Consider the following 16,967-nt stretch of genomic DNA (forward strand, 5'->3'; position numbering starts at 1 on the left):
GGTCGTCTCAAAAGTCTCATTGTCACGCGGTGAAATTTGGTAACACTAGGATTTCCACAGCGGGACACTTGCCGTACTCATCGTCCGTGTCAGGCACTGAGTCAGCGTTTGACATGGTACTGTATAGTCACCCACACAGCCCTCCATGACGGAAGCCAGCTCGTCACCCATTTGGTAAGTGGGAAAACCAAGTCATGTTTTTGTTCATTTGGAATGAACCTAAACAACCATCTCCTACAGTGACAACACAACACAGGATATTGTAGCAAACAGATTTTTTTTTTCTCTTCAGTTTTCAAATGACATGCTGCTGATCTGACAAAATGAAAACCTTCCATAACAGGGCAATTCAATAGTTTAAATAACATGGAATGATTTAAAATTACAAGTGAAAGTGGGGCCTAGTTAACATGTAACTTTCTAATTTGTTACATACAGGCAAGTGGGCGTAGAATCAGAACTCAGTACTGGCAGAAATGCTGAACACAAGATGTTTGGGCATTTAGTCCCACCTTGCAACCAGAAATAAAGGCATTGCCTGCATCCTGCGCTAAACTAACCTGGAAGAGTTGGCAAATGGTGTGTGACCTGATATTAAAGAATTGAGAGATGTCCACCTTACTTAGAATTCATCTGATTTCTATTTCAAATGAACACAGGTGAAAGACAATAAACCTAACACTCCAACAGTGTTTTAACCATCCTTATCAAATTATTCTAACAATGGACAGTTATTCAAAAACAGCATATAACACCGTCTGATATTTACCTCTAGAAGTACGTTGGATTTGATTTTTCTGTCTGAAGCAAAATATAATTTTCTCGACCAATCAAAACAGAGGCGCGTCGGAGTAGGCGACGAAGTGCGACGGGCCATGGACTGGCCATGGATTGGCGCGGTCAGGCAGCCTGCACTGCTGGGCTCGGCGGACTGCACGGAGCCTGCACCGAGGGGGTGTGGCCACGAGAGGGCGCACACCGGGAGAGGGCCGCGGCGTCCAGCCGGACTGGGAGGCACAGGCGGCCAGCAGCGTCCATCACCAGCAGCGTCTCACATCACCCCTCCGCACAGCACGCAGCGCCCCGTGCCCTCCTGGAGCTCGTCGCCCGGGCGCCCACTCTCCCTGGATCCGGAGTCAATGGCGACAAAACCACGGTGAAAAGTGGTTTTCTGGTTGCATGATGAAAGTTTCTAGGCACTGGGGCTAATACAGCATCTAAAGAGACAGGGCAGAGGGGTGGGGGACGGGGACAGGGGGTCAGAAGCACCAGGGACAATCATTGATCTCAGACTCCAGCAAGAAAAGCTCCAGGTGCGTGCTACCAAGTTGGGAAGCAGGGATGGCAATCTCTGGGGAAAATTGTCTATGACCATGGAAACTCAGAGCTAGGGAAGGAGGTTGGACCTGACTCATTTCACATCTCTCCAGGAGCCACACCCGATCCAGTGGGGTGGGGGCTTCGGGTCGGGTTGGCATTGTCTCAGCCACCCACAAGTGCAAGTGGGGGAAAGCAACTGTGGGAAAAGCTGCCTTGCACCTCAGGGCTCAGGAATAATTTAGCAACATGTGACATTTAACCAGGATCCCAAAATACAACAACAGCGGCCTCCTGGGAGTGAGTGCTGAGCATAGACCCCATGGGAGAGGCAGGTGCACAGCCTGCCGTGAGAATGCCCCTGGGACCTCCTCCTTCCATGGGCTCCTCAGCCTTTGGTCCGGCTTGGGGTTCCCTGGGAGGCGCTGTTCCATTGGGCATTTCCGCAGGGTTCCCCAAGGCAGAGTGTCCCAAGCCGTTAGCAAACACCCCCACCTCCATTCCACCCCAGCCCAGCTGCCTGCTGGGTGCTGAGGCTGTCAAGAGAGCCCACTCAGGCCTGCAGCTTCCTGGAGCTCAGGGGGGTCTGAGGTCCACATGGGGCAGCCAGGCTTCACTGTCTCTGCCAGTGGCCAGAGTTCTCAGCATGGCAGGCATGTGACAATGGTCAGGCTGAGCTGCCAAGCTCCTTGTAACACTCCTGCACTGGGGGTGTCTGTCTTGGTGCAGTTCCTGGCTCCTGGCAGTAGGAGGCAGAACTCACCCTCCCAGGTGTCCTCCAAGCAGGGGAACAGTGACATGGGCACCTCTGAGAGCTGCACCATGCGGCATGGGGGCCTCCTGCATGTTCAAAGGGAGTGTGGGGACGAGAGGCCACACGGCAGGGCAGCACTGAGGAAGGCTTTGGTGGTCAGCGTCCAGCCATGAGGGCCCTGGTGGCATTCCCCAGGCAGCTGACCCACACTGAGGGAGGTGGCAGAGCAGCGACAGGCGCTGTGGCCGCACCGACACAGTGAGCTCAGCCAGGCTCCCAGTTGCTTATTGACGTGACAAAGACATTGAGTCCTGCTCCCTGCTAAGAACAGTGATGAATACACAGACTGAACGGCACCATGTGAGTCTCCCACCTGACACAGGACAGAAACAGACTCAGAGACATCTGTGTGGGGCAGATGTCTGGTCCAGCAGTCAGACACTGCTTTGGGATGCGGAGGTCTGGTACCGGAGTGCCTGAGTTGGAGTCCTAGTGCCACATCCAATTTCAGACTCACCTCCCGGTGTGTCCCTGGGAGGTAGCAGGGGATAGTCCAAACAGCCAGGTCACTACAAACCCCTTGCCACCCTTCCCACTCCACAACCCCCCATCACACTGGAATAGGGATTCAACAGTAAGCTCCTGACCTCCACCAAAGGCCCCATCTGTCGTGGGCATTTGGGAAATGAATGAAATATCCATCTTGTCCACTCTCTGCCTTTCCCATTCAAAACTTGAAGAAGTAAGCAAAAAGACATGATGAGTTATGCAAATATCCATTAAAGGCCTCCAGAGTCAGCCCACTAGACTAGGGTACAGAGGAAAGCAGTCTCCTGCAGCTGTGGAGTTGGCACCTGCCCCCTGCCATAGAGAAGGCCCCGCCCAGCAGCTGTCCCAGGAGGCCTCAGGCCAGTGGGGCTCCTTCTAAATATAGATGCCCACATGCCAGGCTGGGCAGGGATTGGCCCCAGAGGAGGGAAGGTGACCCAGGCCTTGGTGGAGTCCACAGCGGACCAGTCCCTTCAGCTCCTGGGCGCCATGGCTCTGCCGCTGAGGACCCTGAGCCGGGGCTTGGCCAGTGCAGCCAAGGGCGAGCACGGAGGGGCTGGAGGTGAGTGGGGACCCCTGCTTGATCCTGACCCTTCCCAGCTCCTGGGTGCAGGGCCACCCTTCCCTGTGACCCAGCGTGCTGTGCCTGCCTGCTCACAGCCCTGTCCCTGCCCTCCCGCCCGCAGCTGGCACCTGGCGCCTGCTGACCTTCGTGCTGGCGCTGCCCAGCGTGGCCCTGTGCACCCTCAACTGCTGGCTCCACGCGGGCCACCGTGAGCGCCCCGAGTTCATCCCCTACCACCACCTGCGCATCCGCACCAAGGTAGGAGACCCAGGTCCTGGCGCCAGGCCGGGCGGCGGGGAGGGTGCGGGGCGTGCGGGGTCGCTCTCAGGCAGCACTGACCTCGTCCTGTCCCCTCTCTCCGCAGCCCTACTCCTGGGGGGACGGCAACCACACGCTCTTCCACAACCCCCACTGCAATCCGCTGCCCACGGGCTATGAGCATCCCTGAACATGGCGGTGGGCCAGGCCAATAAAGGCGCAGAAGCTCCGAGTGCACCTGCGTGAAGCAGAGCTGGTGTGTGGGTTGGAGAGCTGCGGTGGGGCAGGAGACAGGGAAGTACAATGTGGTCTGGGCCACGTGCTGGTCCTGCGCCTTCGCCCTTGGTCTGGGGCCAAGGGGCCCACGTGCTGCTCTCAAGTGCCTGCAAACCAGAGTGACACTCGGGGAGCCTGCCTCTGCAGAGAACCCCCATCCCACCCAGGGGCTCTGCAGCCTAGGCCTGAGGCCTCGGTCCTACTCCCTGTGCTGGATGATTCTAGTCACTCTCTCTGCCCCTCTGGCAGGAGTCCCTGTTAGTCTGGGAAGTCAGCTCTTGCAGGAAGCCCGGCTGCTGGCTTTGGGGAGCCCATCCAAGGGCAACATTGGAGCCAAAGGGCTGTGCATCTTAGGGCCACCTCCTGGGACACACTGCCCCCAACAGTCATGGACAATGCCCTACACCTGCTCACTCACACCCGTGCACATGTGTCCCCAGAGACTCACACACACAGTGGCACCACATGCTGAAGCCCTCCCCACACATGTGCACACTCCTGCATGCACGCTTCCTTCACACACTCCTGGGATACTACTCATTGCAACGTCAGACAAAGGTGACCTCTGACCCCAGGCGCTAGAAAGTGAGAACTGTTTCCACACTCACAAGCAGGCTTCCTCAATTGTTCCTACCACAGCATGCAGTCCTTGGTTTGGGGCTTTGACAAGGCAAGTGTGTCACACATGTCCTCATCCCGTGTGTCCACGCTCACACGTGGGCCATCAGTGCGGGCACCATGCCACCTGAGTGGCCATGGCCGGTCATTGGGGGGCCAAAGCAAAGGCCAGTGTGCAGGCTTCCCCTGTTGGGGGCATGACTGAGCACCCAGCAGGTGGCTGCAAAGGGGGCTGCAGGGAGGTGGCTTCACAGCAGGAGGCAGGTGGCCTCACAGAGGGGAGGCAGCAGCAGCCCCAGCTCTGAATCCCCACAGCTGGCGTCCACTCCAGGGAACCCGGCCTTGTCCGTGGGCTGGTCCCCCAGCATTTCCTTGGAGCGCCGCCTGAAGAAGCCCAGCTAGAGGGCAAGGAAAACACAGAATCCGGGTGAGAGGGTGGGCAGAGGTGGGAGCAGGAATGGCTGGTGGTGGGAGGAGGGAAGGAACCAGGCTGGCCTCACTTCTGGCCCAGAGCATGATGTGGGCACTAAGGGTCAGATGAGAAGAGGACCTGTCTCCTTGCTGGCTCACTCAGTCCCTGGGGAAGCAGGGTAGCAGAGAAGTGGGTGTTGCTGCAGCATCAATGGGTGGGCCCACAGAGGCCGCCCGGTGGTCCTATTTAAGCCGTGGGTGGGGAGCAGAGCCAAAGCAAGGCCAGGCTGGCTCTGCTGCCCAGCTCTGGGAGGCTGGGGTTGCATGCAGCGACATTCACCTTGTACAGCAGGGCTGAGATGAGAGCCAGCAGCAGGAGGCCACCCACACAGCTGCCCACCACCAGGGGCACGGGATTGTGCACCTGGTACTCCTCCAGCACCGTCTCACCTGTTGGTTCAGGTCTTGTTCATCCTAAGCCCCTCCCAGCATCCCCCTCTTCCCTCCTTCCTTCCTTCCTTCACTCATTCCCTGCTCCAAGGGCAAGAAGCCCACGCAGCCTGGGCTCAGGGTCAGCTGTGCTGCCTAGCACCCTCACCCCTCCTCCTCCCTCCACGCTTTCTCTCCCACCCCCAGTCCCATGTAGGAGGAGCAGCCCCAGGCCCCCATCCTGGCCTGGCCCTCCCTGGGCTCTCATGAACACCTCCTGGCCTGGACACTGGGAGTACATGGACCTGTCGAAGGCCAGCTCAGCCATGCTCACCACTGACACCTTCTTGTGTGGCATCTGCAAGAGTGTGTGTGAGGATGAGTGGGTGCTCAGAGTTCTTGCACCGGCCTGGCAAGAGGAATGCATAGTTGGTGCAGGTGCTGCCTGGATAGGGGCTGTTGGGGCCACACACCTGGGTGAGCCAGGCCAAGCTGTGGGTGACCTTCAGCATGAACTGAAGCTCCTCCTGGATGCCAAAGGAGGGGACATGGCAGCAGAAGCTCCGACAGTGGGCGGCACTGCAATCCTGGGGGCAGGAGAAGGGTGAGCCATGTCGGGGAACGGGTATAATGTAGGATGAAGTCTACAAGACAACTGAGGTGTCAGAATTGTGCGGCAAAGCACGGGGCAGATCGGGCGGAGGAATCTCACCATCACGGGGCTTCTGGATATCTGGTGAGGTGATCCGAGGCCCTGGGAGGTTCCATCTCTGACACAAAGGGGAGACTCTAGGGAGACACAAACCTTCCCCATCCAGCGATCCATGTTGCCTGAGTGGGGTGTGAGGTTCTGAGGGATGAGGCCCTCCTTGCATTTCCCTCATGAAACACTTGGCAAAACTCACCAGAAGAAGCCACCTTAACCTTGGGCTTTCTGGCCCCTTCTGAGTGAAGCTAGGTCTCTCATATTTATAAAGTACTCTGTTTTAGGAATTCTGTTAAAACAACAGAATGGTGTGCTAAGACAACTAGGACGATCAAAAAACCCTCCTAATATAGCCAGGAAGTGACAGACTGTTGTTGAACCTGCTACTCCGCTCAAATCTGTCATTAGTCACTCTTGCCATGTCTTGGTGCATTTACTGGAATTGTCATTATTCCATGAATTATAAGTCTTTTGTAAAGAATGTGTTGGAGAGTAACACAGCACAAGTATTAGATGAAAGCAAAATGGATTTTAATGGATTCTGCTTCAGTTCCCACGGCTGAGTATGCAAGCCTGTGGCGGAATCAGCCGGATGATGGCTCTCCATGGCGGTGAGCAGAAGTGATATTTTAAAGGAAGACAGGAAGGAGCCAGCGCCCTGGCATAGGGTGATTTCAAGTGCGGCTAACTGCTTCTGTAAACCCTCTTGCTAAGGTGTAAATTGATTGGATTATTCACCACTTCAGTTGATGGATTTGTAATACAAAGCACTTGAGTTAATTGGAACTCCCTGGTCGCTGAGTGTCAATGAGAACTTAAAAATCCCTGACTTCAGCCGCGCCGCGCGGTGGTTCCAGGAGTGTAGCAGAAGCTGCCCTCGCCTAGGATGGCTAATAAATATTCCTCATTACACGCCTGCTTGATGTCTGGCGTGATCTGTATGGCACTCGGCAGCCATCCTAGATCTGAGTGCAATTTGTGTGCAGCCCCACCCAGTCGGCGTCCAGGCTTACCGCAAAAAAAAAAAAAAAAGAGAGAGAGAAAAAAACATTCTGAGCTGAGCATAGGGAATCCAAAATCTGTTCTGAAAGGTAACAAGTTGCTAGTTTTCTGCCGGGATGCTCTGGGCACCGCACGTGCTCAAGGGCATTCCGGGATGCTCTGGGCACCGCACCTGCTCAAGGGCATCCCTGGGAGTCGCGGTGCGTCCGGTGGCCTGCAGGGGGCGCCGTCCGCCCGGCCGGGGCGAGGGGCGGTGGGCGGGGCGGCGCCCCCCGGGGCTTCCAGTTCCGGCGGCGGGAGGGGCTCGGCGGTGGCGCAGTCGGCGCTGCAGTGTGTGGCCGCGCCCTCTCCGCGCTCGGTTCCCTCGCATCCTCCGCCGCGGGCTCGGACCTGCTCAGGTGAGGGGCTGATGCAGAGGTAGCGGTGCCGGGGCTGGCGAGGGCGGCCGAGGGTGGTCGGTCCTCTCGTTGATGTCCGCGCTGCGCTGCGCTGCGGTCATCTGGGGCGGTGGTCGTCCAGGGCGCTCTCCTGGGCAGTCGCCTCCCCGGGGGAAGGCATGGGGGATACGGTGGTCCCTCCTCGCTGAAGCCCGGGGGGGCGCGGGGGTGGAGTGGGACCGCGTCAGGGGAGCCCCGAGTCCCTTTGTTCCTCTGGTCCTGGTCCAGGCTGCAGCAGCTCCTGCTGGCCCTGGCCCCATCGCCGCCCGTTTGTGTCTGATCAGCCTGGACCGGAATACATAGAGGGTCTGCGATGGATGTCCTCGTCGGGGGATCCGCCATTTGCTAACGCTCCACGAATGATCAACATCATCAGATGGACACCCACCGTAGACTGGGATGCGTGCCATGTTCTGTAATGGCTGTTTATTGACGGGGAGGGCATTTAGGTATTAGGGCAGCTTTATCCTGTTTTCCTCTTTATCCTGAAAACCAAAAATAGTGCTTTTACTAGGTAAAGATTTTAAGAACACACACACTCGGTGTAGCCTTGCTAAATGCCGGCCCTGCACCCTTGTTTTGAAGCCAAGGTAGCTTTCAGAAATAGGCCGCAGGTTCCCCGCCTAGTAGTGCTCTTCGGGCAGGGAGAATAGAGATTTTTTTTTTTCCTCGCCTGCGTGTGTTGGAATGTGCTCTTGCTCACCTCCTGTGCCTCGTTAGCAGCCCTTGGAGCCAGCATGTTGTGGAGTTCGGAACCCTCAGGGGTTTTATCTTTAGCGTTAGAGGCAGCGTGTAACATGGAGGAGATGGAACTGCCTGCCATCCTGCGTTCGTCATCCGCGCAGCCGTGGAAGGGAACATTCTTTCAAAGTGGGGATCAGCAGCAAGTATCAGTAGCTCCAGGTCAGGTTTTGCCATCAGGTGCATTTTGTGCCAACGCTGGAGATGCTTCTTTTCTTCTCACTGTTGAGTTTGGCCCTGTGCCCGGCTGTGACTGGGATGGGTTTCTTCCGGAGTCTCACAGCACATCTGCCAGATGGATGCTGTCACTGGTCCTCCAGCTGCGAGGCGGGCAGGGGGCTGGCCCAGAGTCCAGCTCGCCGGGGAGGACCTGCAGGTTTGCCGAGACAGCCATACTTTAGCATTCACACTTTCAGCTACACATACACACTTGGAAAAAAAATCATCTGGCGTTCGTACGGGTGAGCTGACTGTGGAATAAACCAGCTCACACAGTGAATGAAGGACCCGTGAAAACATCCACCGCCTCTCCTTTGCTTGCTAAATTCACACCAAGCTGTCTGCTTCTTCACTCTGCTTTCTTCCCTGCAGGTCTGCTCACCTCCCTCTGGCTCCAGGACCTCTCTCACCTCCATCTTCCCAGCTCTGCCCATAATCCCTCTTCTAGACTGCAAGGACCACTCACTGTTCAGGAATTTCCAGGTAATCTCTCTTGATTTCTCCAATGCCCAATACACTTCTTGGCATATTATGTTCCACGAAGTAGCTGGACAAATGTAAAATATTTTCTTAGAAATTTAAACTATTCAAAACCTCTATGTCTTGGCATATAATATGATAAGTGAGCTGAAAGGATATGTGATTATTCTAATTCAGAATGTCTCTCTTCAAGCTAACATAGTATCTTCCTTGCCTACTTAGCACTGAGCAAATCCATACCAAAATCCTAGTTTCCAATAGTTTCTGTTCATCTTAACACGTGCATAGTGCTTCACTAGAATAATACTTTTAATTATCAATTAGGCAGCCAAGAATTTTAACTGGTTTACAAAAGGGAAGGTGACTTGACTTTGTCAGCAGACTCAATGCAATGGCTCGGTGTACATCTTTAATAACTATGTAGTCTCATGCTGTCGGTCACTCCGCCACCATTGGCTGACCCACTGAAATACTGCTTGTCCACAGTCACTTAGTGATTCAGAGTTTGACTTGAACGTCCTTGTAATGATCATCTTAACCCCAAAGGCTGCAGGAATTGCCAGAGTGTTTTACTTTTCAAGTGTCAAAAGAGACTTTTACTGTTTTAGAATTAGCTGGTGTTGTGGTACAACAGGTTAAGCTGCTGCTGACGACAGCAGCGTCCCATATCAAAATGCTGATTGGAATCTTGGAGTTCTTACTTTCCATCCATCCTCCTGCAGAAGATGACCCAGTACTTGCCCCCCTGCCGCCCCTGTGGGAGATAAGGATGGAGCTCCTAGCATCGGGCTTAGCTTAAGATTTATTTATTTACTTACTGCACAGGCAGAGTAAACAGTACCATCTTCCATCCAGTTGTTCACTCCCCAAAAGGCAATGAGCAGTGTTGGTCCAGGCCAAAGCCAGGAGCCTGGCACTCCGTCCAGACCTGCCATGTACACGGCGAGGGCCTACGCGCTTAGGCGAGCTCATCCTCTAGTGCTTTCCCAGATCCATCAACAAGGAGCTGGATCAGAAATGAAGCAGCTGAGACTCAAACTGGTGCTGATATGGGTGTTAGCATCACAAGCGGTAGCCTAGCTTGCTGCACTGTAACACTGGCTCCAGAAAACTTGTAACAAACGGTGCTTGTTCTAGGCCTTGAGAGAAGGCCTCTGTATTAAGGTGTGTGTGTATATCTGTATACTTAGAGACAGAACAAACTCCCATCCGGGTTAACTTCCCAAATGCCCACAAATGGGCTGGACTAGCCAGGAGCCAGGAGTTCAGTGTCAATCTCACATGGGTGCCATAAACACACTCTCTTGAGCCGTAGCTGTTGCTCCCCAGGGTCTGTATGAGCAGAAACTGACTCAGGAGGGGAACAGATATCTCACATAGATGTTCCAACTTGGCGCATGACCTGTTTCTTATTCTTGTGGTTAAGGCTTCTTTATTTCATCCTAAGAGTCTAATACCTTCTCTAACCTTCTGCACTGCGATTCTGACTTTAAATAGTTTAGATCTCCAATTGTGAAGTGTTTTAACCCATTATGTCCCATTGTCTTATATGTAGGACACTTATAAAGACTTAAATTGAGGAATAACTATACCACCTAGGGTATCATTGGAATAAATATTATGTCATTGGAATAGTTATATAGTTGAAAACTTGGAAGTTAACGGATTAATTTTAACTTGTAGAATGTGTGTTTTACATTACATGGTGACAGATAAACTGTATCGTGTTCATAGAGATGTGTATTATGAGAAAAACCATGCATGGATTTCAGCATAAAAATAAGCTTGTACTAACTTGTTATGACATGTCTGAACAGAATCTAGTTTGACATAAGAAAGATACCTTCAGTTTGAGAAGAGCCCTTATCGGAGCAACATGAATTCAGCTAAGATTGAAGCCAGAACAAACATCAAGTTCATGATGAAGCTTGGATGGAAGAATGGCGAAATCATTGAGGCTTTGCGGAAAGTTTACGGGGACAGTGCTCCCAAGAAGTCTGCAGTGTACAAATGGATAACGCGTTTCAAGGAGGGTCGGGAGGATGTTGAGGATGAAGCTCGCAGTGGCAGGCCATCCACATCGATCTGTGAGGAAAAGATTAACCTTGTCCGTGCCCTGATCGAAGAGGATCGGCCGCTAACAGCAAAAGCAATCGCCAACACTATAGACATCTCAATTGGCTCAGCTTATAAAATTCTAACCGAGAAGTTAAAGTTGAGCAAGCTCTCTGCTCGGTGGGTCCCTCGATTGTTGGGCCCAGATCAGCTGCACACAAGAGCAGAGCTGGCCAAGGAGATTTTAAATGAGTGGGATCAAGATCCGGAAGCGTTTCTTAGAAGAATCGTGACAGGAGATGAAACGGCTCTACCGGTACTATCCTGAAGACAAAACACAATCAAGGCAGCGGCTACAAGGAATCAAAGTTAAAGTGTACCAGTCAAGAACCAAGTCACAATGGCTTTTCTTTTTCTTTCTTTTAATACTCAAGGCATTTTACTTGTTGATTTTGTGGAGGTCAAATAGCGATATTTGTGAATTGTGAGAGTATTTTGAAGTTATTGCCCAAAGCTTTAGTGGAGGAACAGCTGGGAGAGCCACATCAAGAGCCTGTTGCTCCACACCAGTGCCCCTGCTTCTCCTGCTTATCAAACAAGTGCAGTTTTGCTCGTCCTTTTTTTTTGTTTCCTAATCTTAAGTATTAAAAAGCCCAATTTTTTTTTTTCCAGTTGAAAGTGTAGAGAAGTGTATTCATATAGCTGCATTCCTAGTACGCTCAGCTCTTTACGGTTTGTTTAGATGATTGCTGTTACCCCTTGCATCAGTATCTTAGTGTTGATGGAGCTTATGTTAAAAAAATAAAACTTCTATATTTTATTTTGTCTTTTAACATTTTTTAACAAACATTTTGAGATCCCACGTATAACTATATATTTTTGAGTTTGTATTTGCGCTGTGAGTTATTGGCTGGGGTGTTTACTCAGGGCTCTGCAGCCTAGTTCCATCTTTATCCTGGATTTTGTAATGCACTGGGGGATTTTCCCAGGAAATGAAAAACAACTTGTCCTGAGTCTGCTTGGTGATTGGGTGTTCAACAAATGAGCCTGGGGTAAATTCCTCAGGGATGCAAGGACAGTCCTATCACAGAGTGTTCACTTCTCGGTGGAAGAATTTGCAAGTCCCATATATTTGAGTTTAGACACTAAAAACTACACACTTGGGTGAACTGCCAGGCTTCTGCCATGCTGGCAGGCAAGCCGGGCAGGACCCAAGCTTGACGTGCTGGTGTGGTGTGCCAATGGACTGGGCTTAGGGACTCGTGCACATGCTAGGATCCTGGGCAGATGTGTGGATAGGTAGCACACTAGTGCTTGAGTCTCGGGCACGCAGGTGGATAGGGTCCTGGGCTGGCACATTGGCATGGGCCTGAGGTTGCTTATGCTTGGGTCCTGAACGGGTAGAGGAGTTGGGTCCCATGCTGGCATGGCATGCTGGGAACCGGATCTGGGGCCCTGTTCCTGTGCTTCAATCCTGGGGAGTCTGGCAGAGCTCCAGCCAGCACACCACCACAGCAGAAGACTGGGCTGGGAAATACTGGGCTCAGGAACCCACACACTCATGCTTGTGGGTATGGAGGCTGTGGGTTGCTCAGAGAAGAGGGGTATGGGTGTATGTGTGTGTGTGTGTGTGTGTGTGTGGTGGCGGCAGGGGGGACTACTTAGGGAGTACATTACAGGTGAGGAATGACTTCTGGGGGACTTGCGCCGACCAGGCCACTGTACTTGCAGTAAGTGAGGGTGCTGAAGCCGAACGGTTTGGAGGAGGGAAGCTAGAGGACAATTCTAGGTCAGACTGATGCACCTGCCCACATGTGAGACCTGAGCTGGAACAGTTAGCATCTACCACTGCCAACCACCACTCACTAGCACACACTAAAGCTAGGGCTGGGGACCCACCTGGCAGGGCTAGACCACATGTGCCAGTGAGTGTCAGAACAGGGGATGGGTCACGTCAAGCTGGGCCATGACACTAACAGGCACATGAGAGAACTGGGTTTCAGGGCAGATTCTGTGAGAGATAGTGGGCTTACCCTGTGGTATGTGAGTCAGGGCTGGGTATTGGTCAAGCCAAGCAAGGGTGCTCCATTTGTCAACAAGTGTGTGGGTTGGCTCGGTGGGGCAGACCAGGCACGGCTTGAGACATGTGCAGGAGCCAGGACGGGGTGCGGGTGGGCTGAACTAAGCTGCCACACCCATAGGTGTGTACAAGAGCCGATTGGGATGCGGCATGGACTGGACTAATGTGTTGGGCATATTGGCATGCACAGAAACCAGGGCTGTGGGCAGGCCTGGTGGGAGTTATTGGGGATTAGCCCAACTAGACTGCAATTCCAGCTGGTGTGTGTAAGGGCCAGGTCTGTGGCAGGCTGGGTTGGGCTGGGCCACAGCACCCGTGGATTTGCACAGGATATGGGGCTCGGATGGAACCAATCAGACAACTACAATCACCAGTGTGTGCATAGTCTGAAGCAGATGACAGACTGAACTGGACCCTGTACTAGCAGATGCATGCAAGAATCATCTGAAGAACTATCTCATCAATATAGAGATCTAGTCTTCTGCTAGCAAACACAAAACCTAAAATGCCAGGGAGCTCCCCCTGGCAGTGTCAGGCTTCTCTTACCTGTCATCACACACCAATGTACCGCCCTTCGAGCTTAACAAAACCAACTCACATCCTTACGTAAAGAGGTGGATTATTCCCTAAATCTGTCCGTGTCTATTAGTGCCCTTCTTAAAACCCCAGGGGACTCCTCATTTATACACATTTATACACATGGTGCGGGGTATTCCCTGGAAATGACCAGGTTGTTGTGGACTCTCACAGGATTCATGGGAGTCTATGTGGGGTAAGAATGCACCAGGCTATAGGGATGGCCCTCCCCTGTTTGGAGTTTTCTTTTGGGTGGTTTTGAGGCTTCCCAAGGCCAAGAATTTTCTCCCTGCCAACCCTTCCTCTCCCTTCCTTCTTTTCTTTTTAAAAAGATTTGCTTTTATCGGAAAGGCAGATTTACAGAGAGAAGAGACAGAGAGGAAAGATCTTTCATCTGCGGATTCACTCCCTAAGTGGCTGCAACGGCTGGAGCTGAGCCAATCAGAAGCTAGGAGCCAGGAATTTCTTCTGGGTCTCCCACATGAGTGCATGGTCCAGGGAAAAATGGAACCATGCACAAAAATAGCCTGGGAATGAGTGGAGTTTCCTCTGGATACTTGAGGAATTCCCAGGGCCAAAATTTGACACCAAACAGTGAAAGACACACGTTCCTTAGCAAATCCGTACTGTCTGATTCAAGTTTGACCTAGATATTCACAGCTTAGACTGTTTTAATTGGAAGCATCTGATAACCAAGCATCTGATTTGTACATAATTATTTAAGAAGTTCTTTATACAGGTAATTGCCTTGCCAATCCAAAGCACCTGAAAGCACCCAGTCCTCTTAGGAAATGAAGTGAAAGGTTGAGTGTTCGGCTGTTTCTCCCCAGTTGGGTGGATGATCAGTGTAGCAAAACCAAGTTTCTACCTCTGGGGAAGACGGTTCTTCCTGAGCTGGTATTAGGGAATGGACACTGAATATGCCCCAAGGAGCCAGTCTACAGAGAGACCACACGAGGGACCTGGCCGTGATCCTAGGTCAGTAGTGTTGAGAGTAATGTTTCCAAGCATCTCTTGGTTCTTAATGCTTTTCTGAGTCATGAGTATTCATCTCAACCAATAATAGACTAGTCTATAAATATTAATGTACACAGATGAAAATACATATTTATACTTATAGAGAGAGATTGGAATACTTTAAATGAGTAAACATGAATATGTAGAAATATGAAATTGAAATTTATAAATATAAAATGTATATCTACCAGACTGGGTGCTTCACCAGTGCAGAAGGGAGAGCATAGATGAACTTGAAAGTGTGTGTATGAATCTGTGTGTGTGAATTTATGATATGAGGCCCAGAAAAAGTGAGCTGGAAGATTTTTCCACAATTTCTATCTCCAGCCCTGCATTTTAACTCTATCCCCTCACATGCCAATCCATTATGTCCACTTTCCCATGGTGCACCAGTGTCTTCTGCACTAGGAAGAAGGCATCCTGATGAAAACGTGTGACTACAGCCCAATATAGAGAAGACTCCCATGCATTAAACCCAGCCCCAACAACACCCCATGTGCATATTCAAGGCACCTCATAAAGGGGACCTTTGGGAGTGGAGCTAGCCCTTTTTTGGCTTACCTTCATGCCCTCTTCCTGTGCGCAGCCCTCTCTTACTCTCTAACCCCCTCGGGATGATTGCATCTCCTTGTGGGTTTCACCACTTTGGAACACTTCCCAAGGCTCATTAAAAGGCAGTGGCCCTGTGTCTACTCAGACTCTTCATGAATAACTTTTTTACAGAGCTTGTTTTATTTCTGTCGCTCCTCTCCAGACTGTAATTTTTAATCATGAAGCTGGCTGGAGGGCTAGGAGGTGGCTGATTAGCTTGAACAAACACAGAATGTGGGTTACCCTCCCATAGGCCCCAGAAATCCTGGACAAACAACTGATCTCAAGGGGCTCTGGGCACCTGGGCAAGGCCAGGGGTTGTGCAGGGTGAACCGGCAATTTGTGTCCATTCCTGCTGCTGCCAAGGCATATCAGTAGAAAAAAAACAATCCACAGGAAAGGAATTTTTTTGGTGGTAAAAAAGGGCGGGGGGCTTTATTTTAACAAGCAGCTTACAAGTTGGAGAGGAACAGCCCTTGCCACAAGCACACATTGACTCCTGGGGACAAAGGAAGTGGCTGTCTCTCAAAGGCAAAACGGGGCAGGCAGAGAGCACCTCTCTGATTGGCTGACATTTCCAGGAAACTCTGAGTTGGAATGTTTTGGCTGAGCTCTTACAGCATATTAAAGACATTTTTCTTTTTGCTCCATTCTAAATCTTGGCAGTTGCAATAGGAAGATGAAAGGCAAGGGCTGCCAAGTCCAACTTGTGGTTTATTCAGGAATGCAGAACATAGCAGAGGACTTGCACAGGCAGCAAGCAGCAAACCGCTGCTCGGCTCCATTTTGAATCTGGGGCCAGCGAATGGCTCAGGCTCCATCTTGTCTGTTCAGCCTTGCTCAGAGTGCACAGTTACACTACAGACATGAGCCTGTTCACAGGGAAATATGAGCATAAACTATAGAAACGTATTAAAAGAAATATGCAGGGCCCGGCGCGGTGGCGCAAGTGGTTAAGTCCTCGCCTTGCAAGCCCGGGATCCCATATGGGCGCCGGTTCTAATCCCGGCAGCCCCGCTTCCCTTCCAGCTCCCTGCCTGTGGCCTGGGAAGGCAGTCGAGGACGGCCCAAAGCTTTGGGACCCTGCACCCGCGTGGGAGACCCAGAAGAGGCTCCTGGCTTCGGATCGGCATAGTATCGACCCGTTGCGGCTCACTTGGGGAGTGAATCATCGGATGGAAGATCTTCCTCTCTGTCTCTCCTCTCTGTATATCCGCCTTTCCAATAAAAAATAATAAAAATAAATCTTTAAAAAAAAAAAAAAGAAATATGCAGCTTTGGTAGATTTAAGTGCTTTGCCAGACAGTGTAGAAAACTTTATATATATATGTCTGTGTATTTATAAACATACAAAAATACAATAAATAAGCTTTTATGGATGAATGATATAAATTATAGACGTATAAAGCATAATACTAAAACATGAATATGTAAACATCAAAATGTATACTTGTTAAATGAAAAAGAAAGAAACCATACAGTGTATAATACACATCCAGTAAGTGGGATCTATGTCAGAGAGCAGTGGACATGCAATGATGAGAGCAGAGAGCTCCAAAGGTGTTGCTGGTTGCCAATTTCAGATGATTCTTGCCCAACCTCAGTCACCAAGGCAATCATCCCTTTAATCTGTAAAAACCAAGTACCATTACCTTTCTGTGAAGAGCCAAAATAGTTTCTAAATCTGTGAAACTGGGTGGGTCTTCCTATTTTTTTTTCTAAAGATGTATTTACTTATTTGAAAGTCATTATTTTTCTTTTATTGGAAAGGCAGGTTTACAGAGGGAAGGAGAGACAGAGAAAGATCTTCCATGTGCTGGTTCACTCCCCAAGCAGCCACAACAGCTGGAGCTGAGCCGAGCCAAAGCCAGGAGCCAGGAGCCAGG

At 51.3% G+C, this 16,967-nt stretch overlaps 1 protein-coding gene and 1 long non-coding RNA gene across 2 annotated transcripts; both read left to right on the forward strand.

Annotated features, from left to right (window-relative positions):
* The first annotated feature begins 3,058 nt into the window (after positions 1 to 3,058).
* LOC121151977 (cytochrome c oxidase subunit 6A2, mitochondrial-like) lies at positions 3,059 to 3,671 on the forward strand. The gene is made up of 3 exons (XM_040973846.1): positions 3,059 to 3,182; positions 3,307 to 3,443; positions 3,550 to 3,671. Exons 1-3 carry the CDS (start codon positions 3,110 to 3,112, stop codon positions 3,631 to 3,633), a joined length of 294 nt encoding a protein of 97 aa, XP_040829780.1. The 5' UTR covers positions 3,059 to 3,109; the 3' UTR covers positions 3,634 to 3,671.
* Positions 3,672 to 7,175: 3,504 nt separating this feature from the next.
* On the forward strand, positions 7,176 to 11,637 carry LOC121151513. Its single transcript, XR_005883181.1, has 3 exons — positions 7,176 to 7,283; positions 8,655 to 8,765; positions 10,580 to 11,637. It is a non-coding gene; the product is annotated as an uncharacterized LOC121151513 (long non-coding RNA).
* The last annotated feature ends 5,330 nt before the right edge of the window (positions 11,638 to 16,967 follow it).

Source organism: Ochotona curzoniae, unplaced genomic scaffold (assembly GCF_017591425.1).
Source record: "Ochotona curzoniae isolate NIBS_2020 unplaced genomic scaffold, NIBS_Ocur_1.0 contig_2321, whole genome shotgun sequence".
Lineage (NCBI taxonomy): Eukaryota > Metazoa > Chordata > Mammalia > Lagomorpha > Ochotonidae > Ochotona > Ochotona curzoniae.

What these genes read in the sequence shown, in the direction of transcription:
- LOC121151977 (XM_040973846.1), top strand. Translation starts at nt 3,110, where the DNA reads ATGGCTCTGCCGCTGAGGACCCTGAGCCGGGGCTTGGCCAGTGCAGCC. An exon ending in CGAGCACGGAGGGGCTGGAG is followed by an intron (nt 3,183 to 3,306) that starts GTGAGTGGGGAC and finishes TCCCGCCCGCAG; the next exon opens with CTGGCACCTGGCGCCTGCTG. An exon ending in ACCTGCGCATCCGCACCAAG is followed by an intron (nt 3,444 to 3,549) that starts GTAGGAGACCCA and finishes CTCTCTCCGCAG; the next exon opens with CCCTACTCCTGGGGGGACGG.